The 19,819-nt window shown below is 49.4% G+C and overlaps 2 protein-coding genes across 2 annotated transcripts; both read left to right on the forward strand.

Moving 5' to 3' along the window:
* Positions 1-103: 103 nt before the first annotated feature.
* Positions 104-7,958, forward strand: LOC120947296 (girdin). Its single transcript, XM_040362497.2, has 8 exons — positions 104-649; positions 1,977-2,995; positions 3,064-3,361; positions 3,443-5,224; positions 5,301-5,539; positions 5,611-5,686; positions 5,756-6,039; positions 6,107-7,958. Exons 1-8 carry the CDS (start codon positions 599-601, stop codon positions 6,591-6,593), a joined length of 4,236 nt encoding a protein of 1,411 aa, XP_040218431.2. The 5' UTR covers positions 104-598; the 3' UTR covers positions 6,594-7,958.
* Positions 7,959-8,214: 256 nt separating this feature from the next.
* Positions 8,215-8,956, forward strand: LOC120952588 (probable trafficking protein particle complex subunit 2). The gene is made up of 2 exons (XM_040371988.2): positions 8,215-8,404; positions 8,493-8,956. The coding sequence occupies exons 1-2, from the start codon at positions 8,315-8,317 to the stop codon at positions 8,823-8,825; spliced, it is 423 nt and encodes a 140-aa protein (XP_040227922.1). The 5' UTR covers positions 8,215-8,314; the 3' UTR covers positions 8,826-8,956.
* Positions 8,957-19,819: the final 10,863 nt, after the last annotated feature.

Here is a 19,819-nt window from a genome sequence, read left to right on the forward strand (position 1 = left end):
TACCCTTCCCCTTTGCTCCTCGTCGTCTCACACAAACTCAAAACTTCACCGTTTGACAGTTGGTCGCACCTCGGGGAACAGGTTTTCCTCTGCGCACAGAAAGCGAAAGGTGTGTGTGTGTGGAGCACGTACAAACGCAGCAGCAGCAGCAGCAGACACAAAAGCGCTTCTCGGTGGTGCGTTCACGCAAAAGAAAAACAGGGCCGTAGTGTCGCAAAGGTGTCGAAACAAACAAAACAAAACACAAGTGCAGAGTCGTTTTTTGTATCGGGCACAAAGGGGAAACCATGCTACCGTACGCTGGGGCCGCTGGGGTGTGACTCGCGGCGCATCATCGGTACCCCCACGGCAGCAGCAGCAGCAGCACCCAAAAAATGGTCCTCCAACTTACCTTCGCAAGATCGATCGACGAAGGCACTGGCTGCATGTAGTTGCGCGAAGGGCTACGGAAAGATTTGTGGTGCTTGCAGCAGCACTGTTGTCGCCGCCTACTCGTCCCCGTGCTGAATGTTTTCCCGTTCGTGTTTTCCTTTTCTGTGTTTTTTGTGAGTGTGTGTATCGTGTGTGTGTGTGCGTCTGTTTTCGACGGTGAAGAAAAATGTCGTCCAGTGAGATTGAAGAATTTGTAAACGGAGCGCTGGTTTCGTGGGTAAGTAAAGCAGCCAGCACCACCCAGGCATTGGGCCTGTGAAAGGGGGGCATGGAAAAGGCAAGAGTGAAAAAACAACAACGTCCGCACACGCACACAACCAGCCACAGTGCTTTGCAAACCCCCCTCCTCTCTTTATTCCATCCCCCTCCCCACCCTTCTTCCACCATCTGGTGCTGGTGCGAGTTAGAGGCCAGTTTTTCCCCTTTTATTTTTCTTTCGTTTCGGCACTCGCTCTGGAATGCGCTCCACAATACGTGAGACAAATTAAACATCGCTATTTTGCATACTCTGTACGTTCGGAGTATAAGGAATATTGCTTCCATCCATATTCGTCTTTCCGAATGCAATTAATTGCTCTGCGAACGTGAACCCCCCTCCACCCCCTCTCCCGATATGCTTCCAGTGCCTACTGCGCGAATGCATAATACACACTGCCATGTCCCCCCCCCCCATCTATTGCTTCCATTTTTTTACGAGCCGCGTTCGAATGAGAATCGTTTTCGCAATTCTTTCGCCGTGTTTGCGTGGGTTTTGTGTGTGGCGGGGCACGCTCTTCTCGCATTAAAAATAGAGTCGGGCCAGCGGCGGAGTCGAGCGCGATAAATAAAGAGGAAAGACTGCAGGCAACGAACAAGAAATCGAAGAAAAACAACGATTCACCAACCAAATACCAAATCTCCAGCCTCTCTACGCGCGCCCCGGCACCAGCCAAACGGCAGCTGGGCAATGTCTTGCCGTTTAAAAGCACTTCACAGCAGCAGCAGCAACATAACAGCTTTGCTTGCTGGTTGGTGGGAAAGGGAAGGCAGGGAGAAGAAGAGGTTTCGGTTTTGTGGTGAACGGTCCCGAGATGGGCACACCTCCTCCTCCTCCTTCCCTTTACTCCTCAGCTGCGCTTGGCAGTCGATGGTATTTGACCCTTTTTGCCTAACGAATGCGGGGTGCACTTGTGCCCGAAATTGGAAAGGTCGTCGCCCAAGAGGAAAAGAAGCTTGGAGAGGCCCAAAACGCCAGATAAAACACGCGGACGACGGCACAAATACATTTTGTGGTTTGTCGCGCTTCTAGGTCGACGGCCTCCCCTTCCCCCCTCCCCCACCAACACCTAAGAGAAAGAGAGGGAGAAAAATAATTAAAAATTCGAATTCGCATTTCGCAACAGCTCCAAATCGAAGCTCTTAAAAGATCGTCCCAAAAGAAAGAAATAAAAAAAGTGCGTGACGGCGTGTGCGTTCGGCTGTTTGTTTTCAGTTATCATTCATTAAGCGTTTTTTCTGCTCCCTCTCTCTCTCTCTCTCTCTCTCTTTCTCTCTCACCAACGCAGATTGAATCGTGTTTACCGCGGCATGAAATAATCGCCGGATACGTGTCACTGCTCGATGGCACCATACTGCACACCGTGTACCTGCAGATCGACCCCGAGCCGCAGCATCATCCGGCCAAGATACGCGGCACGGCGGAAGTGCTGACCTCGCTGGCCGCCGCCCGCACGCGCAACTTCGACGCGATCGTGAAGAACTTGCGCAATCTGTACGATGAGGAGCTCGGGCAAACGATCCTCACCCTGCCGGACTGTTCCGTGCTCGGCCATTCGCCGGAGTCGCGGGCCGGCCTCGAGCAGATGAAGCTGCTCATCACGCTGCTGCTCGGGGCGGCCGTCCAGTGCCCGAACAAGGAGATATTCATTGCGCGCATCAAGGAGCTGGACGTGAACACGCAGCACGCGATCGTGGAGGTAATCAAGCAGGTGACGGACAGCCAGACGCTCGTGCTGACGCAGGAAGCGCTCGACCAGCTGGCGCCCGAGCTGATGTGCAAGCACCTGGTGCGGCTGGCGAAGGAGCGCGACCAGTACCATGGCAAGTGGATGTCGTCCTTCATTACGGACAGCGAGCAGCAGGCGCTGGTCAACAGTTCCAGCTCGAAGGGCAGCCTGCACAATGCCGCATTGTCGTCCGCGTCGACCAGCACGGCCAACACGCCGTCCACCACGTCCGAGAGCAACCATCTGGCGGTGGAGCTGGCCGACTACAAGTCGAAGCTGCGGAAGCTGCGCCAGGAGCTGGAGGAAAAGTCGGAGCTGCTGATGGAGGTGAAGGAAGAGCTGGACCACAAGTGCAACCAGTACGAGAAGCTGCGCACGGAAAGCCAGGACTGGTATTCGGAGTCGCGCCGGGCGGCCGCCTACCGGGACGAGGTGGACGTGCTGCGGGAGCGGTCCGAGCGGGCCGATCGGCTGGAGGTGGAGGTACAAAAGCTGCGCGAGAAGCTGTCCGATGCCGAGTTTTACAAGACGCGGGTCGAGGAGCTGCGCGAGGACAATAGGATGCTGCTGGAGACGAAGTAAGTGGCAACAGGGGGGGAGGTGTTTTTTCCCCATTTCTAATGTATTGTCATGCTTTTTTTTGTAGGGAAATGTTGGAAGAACAGCTAGCGCGGTCCCGCAAGCGCAGCGATCAGGTGATGACGCTCGAGGCGGAAATTATCAAATTCAAGCAGATGATGAACGATATGACGCTCGAGCGGGACGTGGACAAGAGCAAGCTGCAGGAACTGTTGGAAGAGAACGTACAGCTGCAGCTGGCGACGAAGAATTTGATGGCGGGCCCGGATGCGAACGTCGCAAACCAGGCACAATCCGACACGGATACGGACGATCTTCCATCGAACGACAACAGTTTGTCGGAACAGCTGACGACGAACGCACAAGTGAGCAGGATTTCCGTCCATTTGAACGGCCAGGGGCCATGCCAATGCAATCTATTTTATGTTTTTCCTTCCCTTTTCCAGACCCGCGCACTGAAGCTAGAGCTGGAGAATCGACGACTGCTCGCCGCCCTCGATAGCCTGAAGGAGTCCTCCTTCCACGAAAACTCGAACAAGATTCTGGAGCTCGAGAAGGACAAGAAGAAGCTATCGCTGCGGCTAGAGCAGACGCAGGAAAATTGCAACCGACTGGTGCAGCAAAACAGCGAGCTGGAGAACGTGTTCAAGAACGCGCTGGAAGAGAACAAGAAACTGCAGGACGCGATCGATTCGAAGCAGCAGATGATCGACCGGCAGACGCACGATCGCGAGCTCGACCGCATACGGCAGATCGATCTGGAAAAGCAGATCGAATCGCTCACCAAGGACAAGCAGCGGGTGCAGAACCTGTTCGAGAGCATCCAGCGCCGCACGATCGATCTGGAGCGTTCGATCGACACCAAGAGCAAGGAGAGCGTGCAGCTGAACGAGCGGCTGAAGGAGCTCGAGGACGTGCGCAAGGAGCTGTACGATGTGCGGGGCAAGTGCTCGACCGTCGAGCGGGAAAACGTGAACCTAGCCAAGGAGCTGGTCAAGTACAAGGAGGTGCTGGAAAAGTGTGAGCACGATCTGGACCGGGTCGGGGGCGAGCTCGAGACGAAGGAAAAAGAAATCGAGCAGCTGGCGAAACAGGTCGACGAAGGTTCGAGCGTGTTAGTGAAGCTGCAGGAGCTGGAGAAGGAAAACCAGGAGCTGCTGTCGCAGCAGAAGATGCACACCGACACGATCGCTACGCTGCAGAAGGATCTGTACGATGGCACGATGGCGACGAAGAAGGTGAAGCAAAACCTGGAGCGGCTCGGGCTGAACGATACCGAGCTGGAGCGGAACGAGATGAACGTGGAGGTGTTTGTCGAAAAGCTGTGCAAAAATCCCGAATCCTTCAAGACGGTGCGCGAGATCGTGCTGAACGTGGCGGGCTCGAGGGATGCGGGCTCGACCGGTGCCGGTGGCGGTACCAAGTCCGCCGACATCTGTGTCCTCTGCCACCGGCAGGAGATCTACACGGTCGAGAAGAGCATCGAATTTTCTAACTGCGACGAAACGGCGGCGCCCGATTCCAGCGCGGCAACGAACGCCGTCCCGGAGCTGGAGCAGAAGCTGGAGCAGCTGCGGCAGGAGCATACCGCCCTGCTGGCTGCGCAGGACTCGCTGCAGGAGGAAAACGCGCGCCAGAAGGTGAAGGTGGCTACGCTGGGTTCGCAGATTGCGTCACTCAACACGCAGCACGTGGCGCTGCAGCTGGCCAATTCGCAGCTGGCCGTCGAGAAGGATATGCTGGTGAAGCAGGTGGAGGCGAAGCGGCAGCAGTACGAATCGCTGCAGCACGATTACGTCGCGCTGCAGTGTCTGCACGAGCAGCTGAGCAGCGACTACGACGCGCTGAACGGGGAGAAGGAACTGCTGAAGAACACGATCCGCGACCTGAAGACGGAGAACCGGGATCATCGCGAGCGCACGGTGGCCCTGGAGCGCAAGATCGAGGAGCTGCAGGCCGAACTACACTCGATGAAGGACGGGCTGACGAATCTGAACAATCTGCGCGCGGAACACTCGAAGCTGAAGGATGACTTCCGGTGTCTGTTCACCACGAGCGAGCGGTTGAAGCAGGACTACAAAAACTGCCACGATCAGTATCGCGCGTTCCGGACGGAGAACAGCCGGCTGAAGCTGCGCAACACCGAGCTGTCCGGGGAGCTGACGAACAAGAAGGAACAGATCAACAATCTGGAGATTGAGTACACCAAAATAAACCAAAGATGCGAGGTAAGTGTGAATGTGGTAGAGGAGCGGGAAACGAGACGATACACGAGGGGTTCTTGTTTACTTTCCGCTTGCCCAGATGTTGCTTAACATGAACGCCAGCCTGGACATTGATCGGCGCACGCTGATGGACCACGTGTCGCAGATACTCGCCCAGTATCAGGAGCTGCTGGCGCATTCGCTGGAAGACAAACAGCACTACCATGACGAGGAGAAGAGTTTCACCGACAAGCTGAACAACCTGAACCGCCAGAAAGAGAAGCTGGAGGAGAAGATAATGGAACACTACCGGAAGCTAGATAGCTGTTCGCCCAAAAAGTAAGTAAACAGCTTGGGATGTCCTTTTGTAGCCGTAAAAGGATATTAACTCTTTCTCACCTTTTTTGCAGGAAACCTTTTGGGTTGAATCTGGTGAAGAAAATGCGTCGGGCAGGATCGGAACTAATGAATCGTGTTCCTAATAGGGTAAGTACGGAATGTTTCCAGCGCTGATCGAAACACGAAACATTGATTTAATTTGTCCGTAAATTCCAGAACCGCCGTTCGTGGGTGGAAGAACAACGCCTCACCCAAAGCCAGTGTCTTTCCATGGGTTCCGAGTCGGGCGGCAACGAATCGGACAACAGTATCGAGGAGCCTAACTCGGTCGCCTCCGACACGAACCTGCTGCAGCGTGGCTCCCAGCTGCGCCAGAGTCTCCAGCGAAAGCCAAACAACGAAGCGCTCAATGCCACGTTGCTGCGAGGCGGCATTCGCAGCAGCCTGCAGGCTTCCCGCCGCGATGAGGTGAATCCCGCCCACAGAAACAGCTTCCAGGGGTAGGTTGAGCAGCTGCTGGCGAACGCGAACGGATGGCGAGCGGATTTTAACTGTACTCCTTTCCAGGTTTGATACCGCTACCGACGCGCTGAACCTTGGCACGGCCGGAACTCGCCGCACGGTGTACCTGGACGACAAGATCGTCAACTCCGGTTCTAGCACACCGACCGGCGGTGGTGCCGTGAACCCATCTCCTCCACCATCCGTTTCCACGCCCCCTCCGCCGCCTCCGCCGCGTACGGATCAGAGTGCGGGTGCAGCTACTACCAGCCAATCGAACTCACCGGCCGAACCGACGTTCGTGCTGCTGAACCGAATTTCCACCACAACCACCACGCTGAAAACGGAAACCACTTCGAACCTGCTGCCCGGCAGCCCGCAACAGCTGAACGAGGTCAGTGGCAATCCGTCCGGTGCACCGAATGCCGGCACGAACTCGCTCTGCGGCATGGAGGACAGCAACAAAAAGGACTCGAATGGCAACAATAGCAAGAAGAAGCCGGAACCGAAGAACCGCGACAGTGCGATATGGTACGAGTATGGGTGTGTTTAGCGTGTATGAAAGTGTGTCCTCTCCCCAACCGAAAAGCGTATTCAATGCAAGCATTTATTAGAAAACGAAGCATTGCAACCATAAGCCTATACGAGCAGTATTGTAGTGAGAGACAGAGAGAGGTGATGAAATAGGAGGCCTAGCATTTTTCGACTGATGATGGATGGCACGTTTTTGCTGCAGAAAGATGTGCAGGCGTGCGGATATGGCGCCTACTGCGTTCCCCGCTGGAGAAGGCGATTGTACTTTTTTTAATGCTGGCCGGTGCGTGTGTGTACGTTTAGTGAACAACGTGCTTGCGTGTGCATGTGTGTGCGTGTTCGTCCATTCCGTACCAGCCCATATTTACCCAGTTAACAAGTGCTTTAACCTAAATACCACTTACAAAACACTCAACAGCAAAATAAGGCCTGAACAAAGTTTAATTTTAAAATAGGTCTTACGCGCACCCGTGTGATGCGTACGTTTTGGCGCATCTGTTTGGTTATTGCTCAATTGCGCGCTGCATGTCTCCCCCCGACACACACATTATGGCCTTTTCTTTTGCGCAAATTAATGCAGCTGCTTATTGAAACTATTGCCCAGATGAGTAAACTTTATCCCAAGTGCTTAGCGTTAATCTCTTCCCAAATGCCCTACACGCGCACCGCAAACAACGAACCCTGTTTACCATGTATTATGAAAACGTAAGGAATCTCTTTAAAAGTATCTCCATGTTTTGTTTTACATTAAAATTAATACGTTTACATATATCTCGCTGCTATCCATTTTGAAACTAGTATTGTATGAACTAAATTGTAAGATTTGTATCGCGCCCGCTGTCAACGTTTCCCTGCGCCCCGCCTTATCATTGGGCGCTCGATCGAAGCGTGAATGTAGTGTGTGTAACCTATACCACAACGAAATACCACTAACATACTTTCGTTTTTGTCTTGTGATAACACTTAAATGATATTTTGTTTGCCCTCCCTCCCCGAACAATTACCAACCATTTTTGAAAAGCGCAATTTTATTACTCCTCGGATGCTCGTGTTTTAGAGAGTTGTTGTGTAACAGGACTGTTCGATACAGGGTTCCGATAAAAAAAAACAAACAAAGGAGAAGAAATCAAAATTATACCACTAGGATAATATGCTTCCGTTCCGGTTACAGGACAGATAAAACAAACGCTAATGCAGATGTTTGAAGGAGAAAACATGAATCTGTGAAGCGAGAAACGAATGAAGCAGAGGAATGAATCACCATTGCCGTTATTAGCATTTGTATTTAATCCTTTTTTAGGTTTAAAAGAAAGCATCGCAAAGGATGTAGAGTGAGAGAGATTTTTAAGTGAAATAAAGGTATAAAATAATTATACTCATCAAATACGTTGTGGTCTTTTTTTCTACGTGTACAATTTTATCTACGAAAAAAATCGTTAAATTCCAAATCATTTCATGCAGTAGAAGCTTCCCTGACTGTCAAGCGGTGGGTTTATAATACCGTTTTCATTACTTACACAGCGATACTGCTATACCTTTTCCCAGTTGCATGAACACTGGTGCGGGAAAGACGTCCTTACTTTTATGCTGCGAGGAGATATACCGTTCTACGGTAGTTGCAGCCCGTTTTTTTTGTTCGCAAAAAAATGTAAACAAACCAATCGGTCTAATCATAACAAACCCACCAAAAGCCATCGTGGCTACGGAGATACTCATTCGCGATCAAAAAATAGTGCTAAAATGAGCAGCAGTTATTACTTTGCCATCGTTGGCCACAACGATAATCCCATATTCGAAACCGAGTTCGTTACGGTGAATAAGGAAGCGAAGGTAAGCCGAATGCAACCACCCGTCGTACAGACGGGCGTACGATTTTCACACCTTTCTACAGTGTATCCCTTTTTTCCATCCACGGCAGAAAGAAGACCATCGTCATCTGAACCAATTCATTGCGCACGCCGCACTCGATCTGATCGACGAGCACAAATGGAAAACGAACAACACGTACCTGAAATCGATCGACAAGTTTAACCAATGGTTCGTGTCCGGGTTTGTGACGGCCAGCCATCTGCGGTTCGTGATGGTGCACGACAACCGGAACGATGAAGGTATCAAGAACTTCTTCAACGAGATGTATGAGACGTACATCAAATATCTGATGAATCCGTTCTACATGCCCAACACGCCGATCAAGTCGCTGGCGTTCGAGAAGAAGGCCCAGCTGTATGGGAAAAAGTTTCTCGGAACGTAATGTGCCGCCACCTGCCGGCACAGTAAGAAGCGGACGGTATGGGTTAAGGGTTTTGAGAAAAAAAGCATTCGAAATCGTTACAATTAGCTTACGAATAAGATATATACATTGAAAGTCATCTACTCAAGTAAGTTTTGGTGTCTTACGGGTAAATTTATCGATGAAAACACATTCGAAACAAATAGAACACATAATTTCCTATTTCAAATTATTCTATTTTGTTTTGCTTGAAAATAATAGAGCTGCTCTTTTACATTTAATATCAGCTACAAAATTTAAATTACTTCCAACAACATACGCACGCACGCACGCACGCACTTTACGCTGTTCGTTTCGTTGCGCAAGAATGCTTGCGCTTCGCTAAACGTTTGTCTATTCATAAGAGAAAAGAGAAAAACCGCATAAAAAAGTGTCCCTTTTTGCCTTTGTACTTGCTTTCTCTAGCAGCTAGCACTGTCAGTGCTATTGAACAGCGAACTGTACGGCATCCTGGGCCTATGCCTTCGGCGAGATTGGAAAACTAATGGATACCCACCGGGCACCAGCACTCAGAGATCGCTTGAATACGCGCTTGAAAAAGAACTTGAGTTGGCGAAATTATTCAAGTGATCCGTCGGGTCCCGAAGCCGAAGCAAACCCGAAGCCGAAGCAAAACCCGAACGGGGTTCGGTACGACCCTTCGTTAAAATAGCCCCCTCCCCCTTTTTGCCAGATTTTCTTTCCAAAATGAAACAGTGTCACACACATGTAGTAGAACAACTTGATTTATTTAAGCAAATAAATCGGTTTAATGAGACGCACTAACAACTATTTCACACACGGTCAACACTTCGCAAATTACACAAATTATGGCACATTATATTAAAAACACTTTTATCAACTGTTCCGTGAATAAAAAGCAACATTTTCACCGTATTTTCTGCACTCCACCGCTGTTGATCATGGTTGTCATCTTTCCACTGTACCCGTCATTTGCACCAACATTTGCACATCACAAACACAGGTTTTGTTGTCTCCGTTCGCGGTGAAAAACACATGAAATGGAAGAAAAATTATATTAATTAGAAGGGGGGATGTTGGTTGATAATTTTAATCACTTTTACTTACCTCAAATTAAACAAAACTCCATTTTTTACGGGGTTTATCCGCCAAGCGTTGAAACACCACACAAGCACCAACCTCACTGAACTGAAAGTGAAGCCTACTGCGTGAATTTGTGTATGCGCTTCTGCCAAGCCAACCGCGCCGTACTGCGTGTGTAGCCAAGTGCGTGTGTGTGTATATTTGCACCACTGGACACAGAACACAAATCTCACCGCACAGCAGAGCGTGTGTCGCCAAGTGTATGCATGTGTGTATTTGCACCACTGAATTCTGAACGTCCACCACACAGCGTGTATCGCCAAGTGCGTGGCTGTGTGTAGTATCACCGTGGACTGCAGAAAACTACCTGCACTAGAACAGAGCGCTGGTGTGGCCAAATGTGTGCATGTGTGTACTTGCTCCACTGAAAGCCGGTATCGCACCAGATTTCGGTTGTCGCCTTGTGCGTGTGTGTGTTATTGTCACAGCACACTCGTTCGTCATTTTTTTTCGTTTTTTCGCTTGAGCCACTCGATTTCGTTCTTCGCTGATTTTGGCAGCACACGAGGGGGTTTCGGTTTCAACTTCCAACAACAACAACCACACGAGGAGGCTCGGGGACACTCATCAGGGGAAAATCGCTCAAATTAGAGCGAGAGACAGATAGAAAAAGTGAAAGGTCAATATAAAATCTTCGGCTTTTGACTGTTGGGTAGGAAGGGACCAAAATAAACCCTCGCCACGCGACACGAGACAGGCAGATGAAAGGGTGACATATGTGCGGTCAACCCCCGCAAATAGGAATACCCGTGTCCTTTTGCTGCCGCCCAACGAAGTGAACTAATTTGGTTTATCCGGTTACGGTTGAGGCAAGAGAACGAAGAAGGGTCGAAAAAAAAACGGTTCGCTTTGGACGAACCCAACATACCGACGCTGTGTGCGGAAAAGATTCCCATCCGACCCCATGCCCTTAGTCACTCCGAAGACCCACCCACCCACACAGACACACACACGAGCGGGCAAACCCACGGCCAGCAACAGGTAACCCGCTGTGTTAACGCTTTGATAAATTTTCATTATGCTACGATTAAAATCATCAAACGATTATAACGACAGACGACACGTTCCTGGTAGAAGCGGGCTGATGAAGCGGGCGGGGGCATTTTATTATGATGAAACAGTTCCCAGTCGCTGCTACAGCGAGAGAGGTATTCCTCTGTTTTCCAATAGCATCACCATCATCATCATCATCATCATCATCATCTGCCCACCGCGCACGCCAAGCCTCCACGTGAAGCACGTTGCTGCAGTGCGCGCTGCAGAAGCGAAAAGGACATTAGGTCGCCCGGTAGGTCTGTCGGTGGCAGCATATCTCGGCTGTTCTTGTACTTGCTTGTACCGCCGCTCACCACCCACAGAGGGGTGGTAGTGTGGTTACCGTTTATTACCGGAAAAATTGCGTCCACAGAAAACACACGGGCTGCGACGACGACGACGACGACAACGGTGGTTCTACCATGGTGATCATCCGAAGGCGGCCTTTCAAGTGCATCCATACGCAGCAACAACCTGTGGAGCGCCGTGTCGTCCCTTTTATTGAATCCTCTTCGTCCTGCCTGTCTTTGACCACCTTTCAATAGCTTCTGCCTCTCCCGCTCCCCATCGGTTGCAGAGTGAAGAGTGAAGCCTCTGGTGAGGGGGGTTTATTGAGGATTGAGTAATAACCTGTAGCCGCCCCCTACCCTCGCAATGGTGGGCGGTTCTGCACGAAGACATTACGATGCGTTAGTGCAGGCTGCTCCTCCCCCAGTACACACCGGAATGCTCATATTCAATTGATTGATCAAACGGCGGGGCTTCACGCTGCGGTACACACTCACACATTTTTGATCGCTCGAGCGGAAAACCCAGAAAAGCGTGTGCGAAATCCTTTCCACCAATGCGTTATCCTGCCACGCGATGCGTTTTACCGTGCCGTACATCCGCGGTGATAGAAATAGCGTTGGCGGTGTCAAGGGAGTGGAAAGTATGTAAAACCCACCGGGATTGTGTAACGTGTGTGTGTGTGTGTGTGTGTGTGTAATGCCAAAGGGTCAACAGGGATTGATGCAATATCCTTTGTTGTTTTTTATGGTTGCAACTAATGTAAGAAGGTTGTGGGAAAGCTCATTAAAAAATTGAATTTAATTTCAACCGATTGCTTTGAGCTCCCTTTTTAAATTCTCTTCTTCTACTTATTTGACGCAGCTGTATGCATGTACCTGTAGCAAGATACAGTTGCGCTATGCGGTCTTGGCCTGCCTCAGAAGTATCCGTAACCGCTCACGGTCCCGCGCCTTCGACTGCCAGTCGGTTATTCCGGGCTTAATGGCGGACGCCTCCACGCCATCATGCCACCCTTTTTTGGGCCTACCAGGTCTCCTCTGTCCTTGTGGACGGCCTAAAAAGTCTTTACGGGCTGGGTCAGTCCGTTTCCATGCCTACAACAGCTCACCAGAGCCTGGCGAGCTTGATTCGCTGCACGACAGTGAGGTCGCCGGTACATCTCGTATAGCTCGTCATTATAGCGGCTCCTCCATAGTCCTTCCACACATACGGGGCCAAGAATCGTTCTGAACATCTTCCTCTCGAACGCGCCCAAGAGGGATTCGTCTGGATGTGGTCAGTGTCCATGTCTCAGATGGGCGCGTCAACCCGAACCTACCGGGTCGGAGGCATCCGTAAGCGACCCGGAGTCGTTCGGGTCGACCCGAAAGGTACAAGTAGGTTCAGTAGGTGCAACGATTCCGGTAGGTGTAGGAAGGCATAAGCGACTCCGACCCGTTGGTGCAGCAAGTTCGGGTCGGGTCGGGTCAATGTAGGTTCAATACTTGACCCGAACTCGACCCGACTTTCTCGCACCTACTGATTAGTCGGGGCGACGCAAAGTCTTTGCACCCGTGGGTCAGATTTGATTCCGATTCCAACCAGACGCACCCGCTGCACCCACAGGTCGGAATCGATTCCGACTGGCTCGCACTCGACTCCGGGTCGAGTCGTGAAAGGAATCGTATGACCCACCACTAGTATGTGAGTACCGATGCTGTATAGGTACTATATAGTCCCAGGTTCGTCCGTCGCGACAGGTTCTTTGAGTGTCCGAAAATGTTCGCGGTCTCGCTTCTTGACATAAAAAAAGTCTCGTGGACATAAAAAATGACTTTACAGGGTTTCCCACGATTTATTGGTTGATTCCCATCAATTTTTGGTAGGTTCCCATATTTTTTTTGGTGCGTTCCCACGATTTTTTGGTCGTTTCCCAGAATTTTTTGGTCCAATTGTATTGATATCCAATCGGAAAATACCAATAAATTATGGGAACGAACCAAAAATCTATGGGATACGACCAAAAAATCGTCAGAACGCACCAAAAAATCATGGGAACTGACCAATAAATCGTGGAAAACCCTGTATTGATGCTGGATCGTCCAGTTCTGATGACATGACGACAGTCCGATCGTGCCGGTATAGTTCTTATAGTTCTGCTTTGTGGTGGTTCTTCCATTATCCTGCTACTACTACAAACGTTTGGCCTTCTCGGTCCGATGCGACAAGTGCCTATCGGGCAACACATAATGATTACTAATCGGGCAACACTTTGCACACCGCACAATTGCGCACTCAGAGCGCTAGTAAAGATTCATTCCTGCATAAAGCGTACAAGCGTGCACACGTAGTTTCATGTTGGTCAACAGTTCCTTCGTATTATTTCACCTTGTGTCCTCTTGCAATTAAACACAAACTGGACCAAAAATCGCTTTGAGCTGCTTTCTCAGAGGCGTATGTGCACACGGGTTTTAAGAAGGTAAACGATGTAGTCCCAGCTGCGACCATCAGTTACAGGTTCTACTTGAAGCTTCCTTCTTCTACTGCCTTATACTATATAAAGACCCGTGCTGTTGTCATCGCTGACCTTTGGCCCGTGATAGGCGAAATCTTGAACGAATTCAAGAGTAAGTTCACCTCTCCCCTAGGTGGTGTAAAGACCATGTGACCATTCAAATGTTTAGTGGTTCTTTGCATGCTGTACGATTCCTTGGCAAGTTTCAGCAACCCGGAAGAGCTGCAGACCAATAATTTCTTTACCGTCAGCTATTATCCTCGTATCTGGATTGATAATCATTCCCAACAAAATTCCATGCCATTAAAAGGAGGATTTTACGCTGTAAGAGAATTTTCATTGCTCGAATTGAGTGGTCCAGAGTTAAAATTTCCTATGGAGTGTTCAGTGTATTGTAATGCTTCTAGAGAAATGTAAAGCAAATAAACACCAATTTATATGTAGCTTGAATATAAGAGGAATAGAAATTCTATAATAAGGTTAAATTAAAAGAAGAAAAGCGCATGCAATTCATCTATACGGAAGTCATCGCCAATTTGTAATTAAAACCCCATAAAAGTTAGCAACACAACACACACACACACACACACACACACACACACACACACACAAAATTAAGCTTATTCTCTCTCAAGCACTTTCCTTTAAGCAGCCTTGGCTCACTCCACACGGTTCAAGTACGGGCGCGGTATTTTACATTCCGTTTGCCCTTGTCTAGCACAGCATGGCCCTCGCACTTCAAACACTCACCCCTTTCGGACCTGCCGCCTGGCAGTAGCAGCAGCAGCAGCAGCATGACTGCATTTGCAATTTTTATAACCCACCCGGCCTTGTCCACGCGCTCCACAGATTGCTGGTCGCACGACGCTGGTTAAGCACGGGACGGGATGTTCCGGTTTTATTGGTCCACGTTACGTTACGAATGGTCGACACTTTCGCTTTGATCTCTTCCCTCAATCGCTCGAACGACCCGGAACACTACAAATCCATCCCTTGGTGGTGAGTGGGGGGAGGGGGGGGGTGGTTCTCCTTGCCACTTCTCCTCGTCGTAAATGATCGCGCGCAATGTTTCGATTTTCAAAGCAGCTCGCACACAGCACAACAGGTTCTGGGGCGTATGGTTTTCCGTGCATGCGTGCGTCCGTGCGTGTAGAAAACATCCCACCTCACCTCATTAACTAATTCGATGGGAGAAGGTGTCGTTTGCGAGGCAGGAGAGGAAGAAGGTCCTTTTTTAAAACAACCTTTTCTGTCCCCCGTGTGGTGGTTTCGGTTCGCTGGAGCTCACGGGAGTGTGCTCGGGTGCAATTTTTAGTAAGGGTTGCACCCGAGGCCTTCCCTTCGCTAGTAGAAGGAATCGTGTCGGTTCAAGCGCAACTAGTTGCTGGTGGCATTGATTAATATTTCTCCCACCCGGTGCGATTGTGTGTGTGTGTGTGTGTGTGTGTGTATGTGCGTGAAAGGAGGTTTATATGCCCGACTGACCGTGAAATCGAACCCAAGCTCAACCGACAAAAAGGGGTTAGGGATGGAGGGTATGAATTGTCGCACCTTTTTTATTCCTTTTCCGCTTCGACTTCACGCTTGCGACATCGGGGGTTAATCCGATCAGGTGTAACTGGCTACACAGTACGCAGTGAAGCGTGTGAATAAGATATTATTTATTTAGCCAATAGGACTATATCATTTATGTAAGTAAGTGTTCCTTTTTTTAATGCCACAAAGCGCATAAACATCCATATTGATGGCAAATCGAAGCATCCAATATTTGGCCCAATACCAAGCGATACCAGGAATTCTCTGTGGCCGATGTGCTCTTCAGCTTGATTAGCTCTTCAGCAGCCAAGCACTTGACACGAGCTCCCGGGCAAGCGCTAGCAGCTAATTCGCTTCTAAAACATTCCAAATACACGGCAAGCTCGGCAATGGATGACGAAGTGAGCATAATTAGGGCGATAATTTTTGCACCGCGTGAAAGTGACTGCTGCTGCTGCTGCTGCTGCTGAAAAGCGCACTGTTGTTGCAGGAGCACACTCATGCACAGGCTGCACGCGCTGCAATCGTTGGGGCGGATGGGCACAAATTGCGGGTGCCCGCTACCCCGGTGTGAAGCATTTTAATTTGCATACGAATTCGCAAGCGCACCGGTTTTCGCATGTAACGCTGGCTGATAAGGATGAATATTTAATTGACGAAAGCTGAGACGATCTTGCGCTTGAGTATGGTTCTGTGAGCGCTTGGTGGTTGGTGGAGAGTGCAACTTTTGAGGGTGTTTTTTGGAGGGGTGGGTGCGAAAATATACAACCCACTATAGAGCGAATTATTCTTATGCTTGAACTTTAGCTGCACAATCTACACCTCCATTGGATGAAACGATCAATCAATCGACATTAAAAGGCAACACAGGCAAGACAGGTAAACGGGGAAGTGTTTGTGTGGGCTAAGAATAGATTTTTCTGCTTACCACTGAGCTCGAGATCTACTTGTCGATAAACAAAAACAATGGCATTCACTCGAAAACATGTTGCACAAGAGTTGCTAATGCTGAAAAATAAGGAAAGCATTTCAAAGGGTACGGAGATGAAGGCATTTAGTTACTCGATTCTATAAGCAAACTGTTTGTTGAAGTGTGCTGAAGAGCTAAGAAAAGCAATAAAAATTGATAATAAACATTGCGTTGCAGAGATTTTTGTAAAAAAAACTCTATCAATTTCATTAGAGATTATTTTGGCAGGTATGAATGGAATAATTGTGCATTTCTTTCGTAAAATATTAGTGGCGTTTTGCAGGTTGTTTCGTTCTACGAACGGTTTTATAGAGTGGTTAAACCAATGCTTCTAAACTCGCTTTCTCTAAAATACACAACACAAATAAGCTAATCACTGCATTGGTTTGGGGTGCTTACGAGATGCTGTAAACGGGAGAAAATGCTACAATTATTTACTCCCAAATAAAGCAAGCTTATCAAGCAAGCAAGCAAAATTAAACCAGAGGATAACTGCATTCATCCAAGAGGCTTAAAAAAAGACGATTATTAGAATTTTATACCAATAAACAACCGAAACAAAAGCCTTTAAATCAATTATGGAATCTTAAAACCTTCTGTTATAGCAACCAAAAGTAGCCTTTTGATAAGACTTACACTGCATTTGACGAGTATGGCTCGGTGGTGTCATGGTAGACTGGAGGGCTTGTACAACACCGTACCTGGTTCGTTGCCCACTCAGAATCAATCGAATCTCAGCGAACCGTTTTCTGATTTATATGGTGTCTCATGGACCCTCTTAGCCGCGTTCGAGAGGAATGCTCAGAAGGATTCTTGGCCCCGTATGTGTGGAAGGACAATGGAGGAGCCGCTATAATGTCGAGCTATACGAGATGTACCGGCGACCTCACTGTCGTGCAGCGTATCAAGCTCGCCAGGCTCCGGTGGGGGGCTGGCCATGTTGTACGCATGGAAACGGACGACCCAGCCCGTAAAGTCTTTTTAGGCCGTCCACAAGGACAGAGGAGGCGTGGTAGGCCCATATTGAGGTGGCAAGATGGCGTGGAGGCGTCCGCCATTAAGGCCGGGTTAACGGACTGGCAGACGAAGGCGCGAGACCGTGAGCGGTTCCGGACACTCCTGAGGCAGGACAAGACCGCAAAGCGGTTGTAGCGCCGGATAAGTAAGTAAGTATATGGTGTCTCATGGAGATTTTAGGAATCTATCAGGAATGATCAGGTATCAGGAATTTAATTTGAATATGTGTTAAATTCCACTCTGGACCTATAAGTACCTTGCACCTTTAGTGTAGCAAAAAGTAACTGTAGGTAGTCCTCACCTTACCGTTAAACACAAAGACACCAAAAGAACAGTAAATTGTTGGCTCATGTTCAAATTTTGACCCAAAGGTATTACTTTCCATTTCATTCCCGGCATTTCCCCCGGGCCTTTTGTACAGAAAAAGAGAGTTCACAAAACATATTGCTGCCCCACGATTAACCTACCAACACCGGACAAACGATCCATCGTCAACGTTGATCTGTGTTGTCGTCCTTTTGTCTCAGCACTTTTCAGCAGCCAATTTTCCGAACAGCATGTACCCCTGGTAGCGAGAACAGCAAGCTACAAGCAAACTGATTACATGGCGACAACCTTTAAAGAAGCATTCCCGACAACTCCTCGACATGACCTTGCTCATTGCTACGAAGCACAAGTGGTTCAACGGCAGCATCATACCGGAGAAAGTGCCCAGAAGCCCTCAGCCAAAGCCCCCCTCCCCCTACCTCCCTCTCCCAACACAGGACACAACCCCCCCCCCCCCCCTCCAGCGGGTTGATTTGTACCGCGAAATGCGCAGCGCAACAACCTGTATCGTTTTACCGCCACCCGAAAGCATGGCACGGAATTCAAGCTTTGGCAGTGAATGGCCGTTGGCGTTTCGGGAGCGCGAGTTCACATTAAAGAACTTCCTCCCTTCCCATATCCTGCCACTATCCTCTGTCAACCAATTTGGCCCACTGTATCGATCTTTTGCTCCGTCACTTTTGGCTGCCACTTCGGCGGGCTACTACTACGGCTACGGCAAAGCGGCCACAAATCCCCGAAGGGGTTGTAAATTCATACCATACCAATTTCCGTGACTTCAAACCAGAAAACACCTCAATACGCACGGCTTGAGAAAACTCATCTTCTCCGCTTTCTTTTTGGCCCACTCTTCTTCATTCCCTTCATTCCCTCTTTCACTCTTCATAGAATGGAGCAGCCACGAGCCCGGAGGTTACGTTTACGAGTGAAATATGACAGTAGCGCGCGCTGGTAGAAGCGACTCGCGAGCGACAATCAGTGACACACACACACACAGCTCGGTGACAATGCGAAAGTAGGGTCGCGCAAAAATGAAGTCGAAAAATAACAACAAACGTTGAAACCACCCAACCACCACCCACTCGCGCCAAACTAAGGCGAGCGAGCCGACGGTGTGGGAAGGTTGAAGGGTACGCGATGCAAAAACAAAAATAAATCGAAAATACAGGAAAATGCGTTGGAAGGAGAGCTTGTGGGGTGGATGGACGAAGGCGCGAAGAAGGTAGTCGACGAAGGGGACAGGCACAACATAAATAAACAAAAACTGTTGTTTCGCACACACACACACAGCAGTCCTTGCCTCCGGCGAAAATGGAAACTGTCTTGCCGTGTGTGTTTTCTTTTCTTCTTCCTCTCTAGCTTGTTGTGTTTCCTGCACCATGTGCAGTTGTGCGATTTAAATTAGAACACTAAGCATTTGTAAAAGGGTGTAAAAAAACCTTAGTTCCAATGTTTCGATGCCTTCGTCCATCGTGCCAATTTCTATTGAACCTTCAAAAACCTGCGTTCGAGTAACATCACCAACAAAACCCACAAATTTCTTTCGTACGGTCAAGTTTTCCTTTCTTGAAGAGTGTGTTTAAAGTGCAAACAAGGAAGAATGAAAGTCCCACAACACTCCAGAACCCTTTTCCACCGTACACCAACATACACACACATACATACAAGCGGTGAAGAAGCAGTGGAAACTATGATCAGTAACCAGCGAAAACAGGTGTGCAATGTATGCGCGTTCGACTCTTCGTAGACGACACAACAACACGCACGCACACACAAGCACACAAGCAGTGTGTCACATGTGTAGTATCAGTCACAGTGTTTCGGTGGTGGTGGTGGTAGTGTCAGCTTCGCGCTGTGTTGGAGCTCCCTGTTTGTGGAAGCATGCGCGCCGAGCGCGTTCCCGAGCGCTCGGTTCGGCTCCCGGTTCGGCTCTCGCAAAAGGAAAACCACCTTTGTTTTATCAGATGCTTTGCGCACTATGGGCGAACAAGCATCCTGTGAGTGGTTAAAAAATATGGTCTCCCTTTAAGAAGTACAATAAAATCCATCTCTTTCCCTCTCGATGGGGTAAAGCAAATCGCCATTTGCTCTCTCTCGCGAGCCGAACAGCAAACCCGAAGCGATCGAATGTTCTCTCGCAAAGGGGGAAAGGGAAAGCACGGAAGCTGGCGCGGAGGGGGG

The sequence above is a fragment of the Anopheles coluzzii genome, chromosome 2, assembly GCF_943734685.1.
Source record: "Anopheles coluzzii chromosome 2, AcolN3, whole genome shotgun sequence".
Taxonomy (NCBI): Eukaryota; Metazoa; Arthropoda; class Insecta; order Diptera; family Culicidae; genus Anopheles; species Anopheles coluzzii.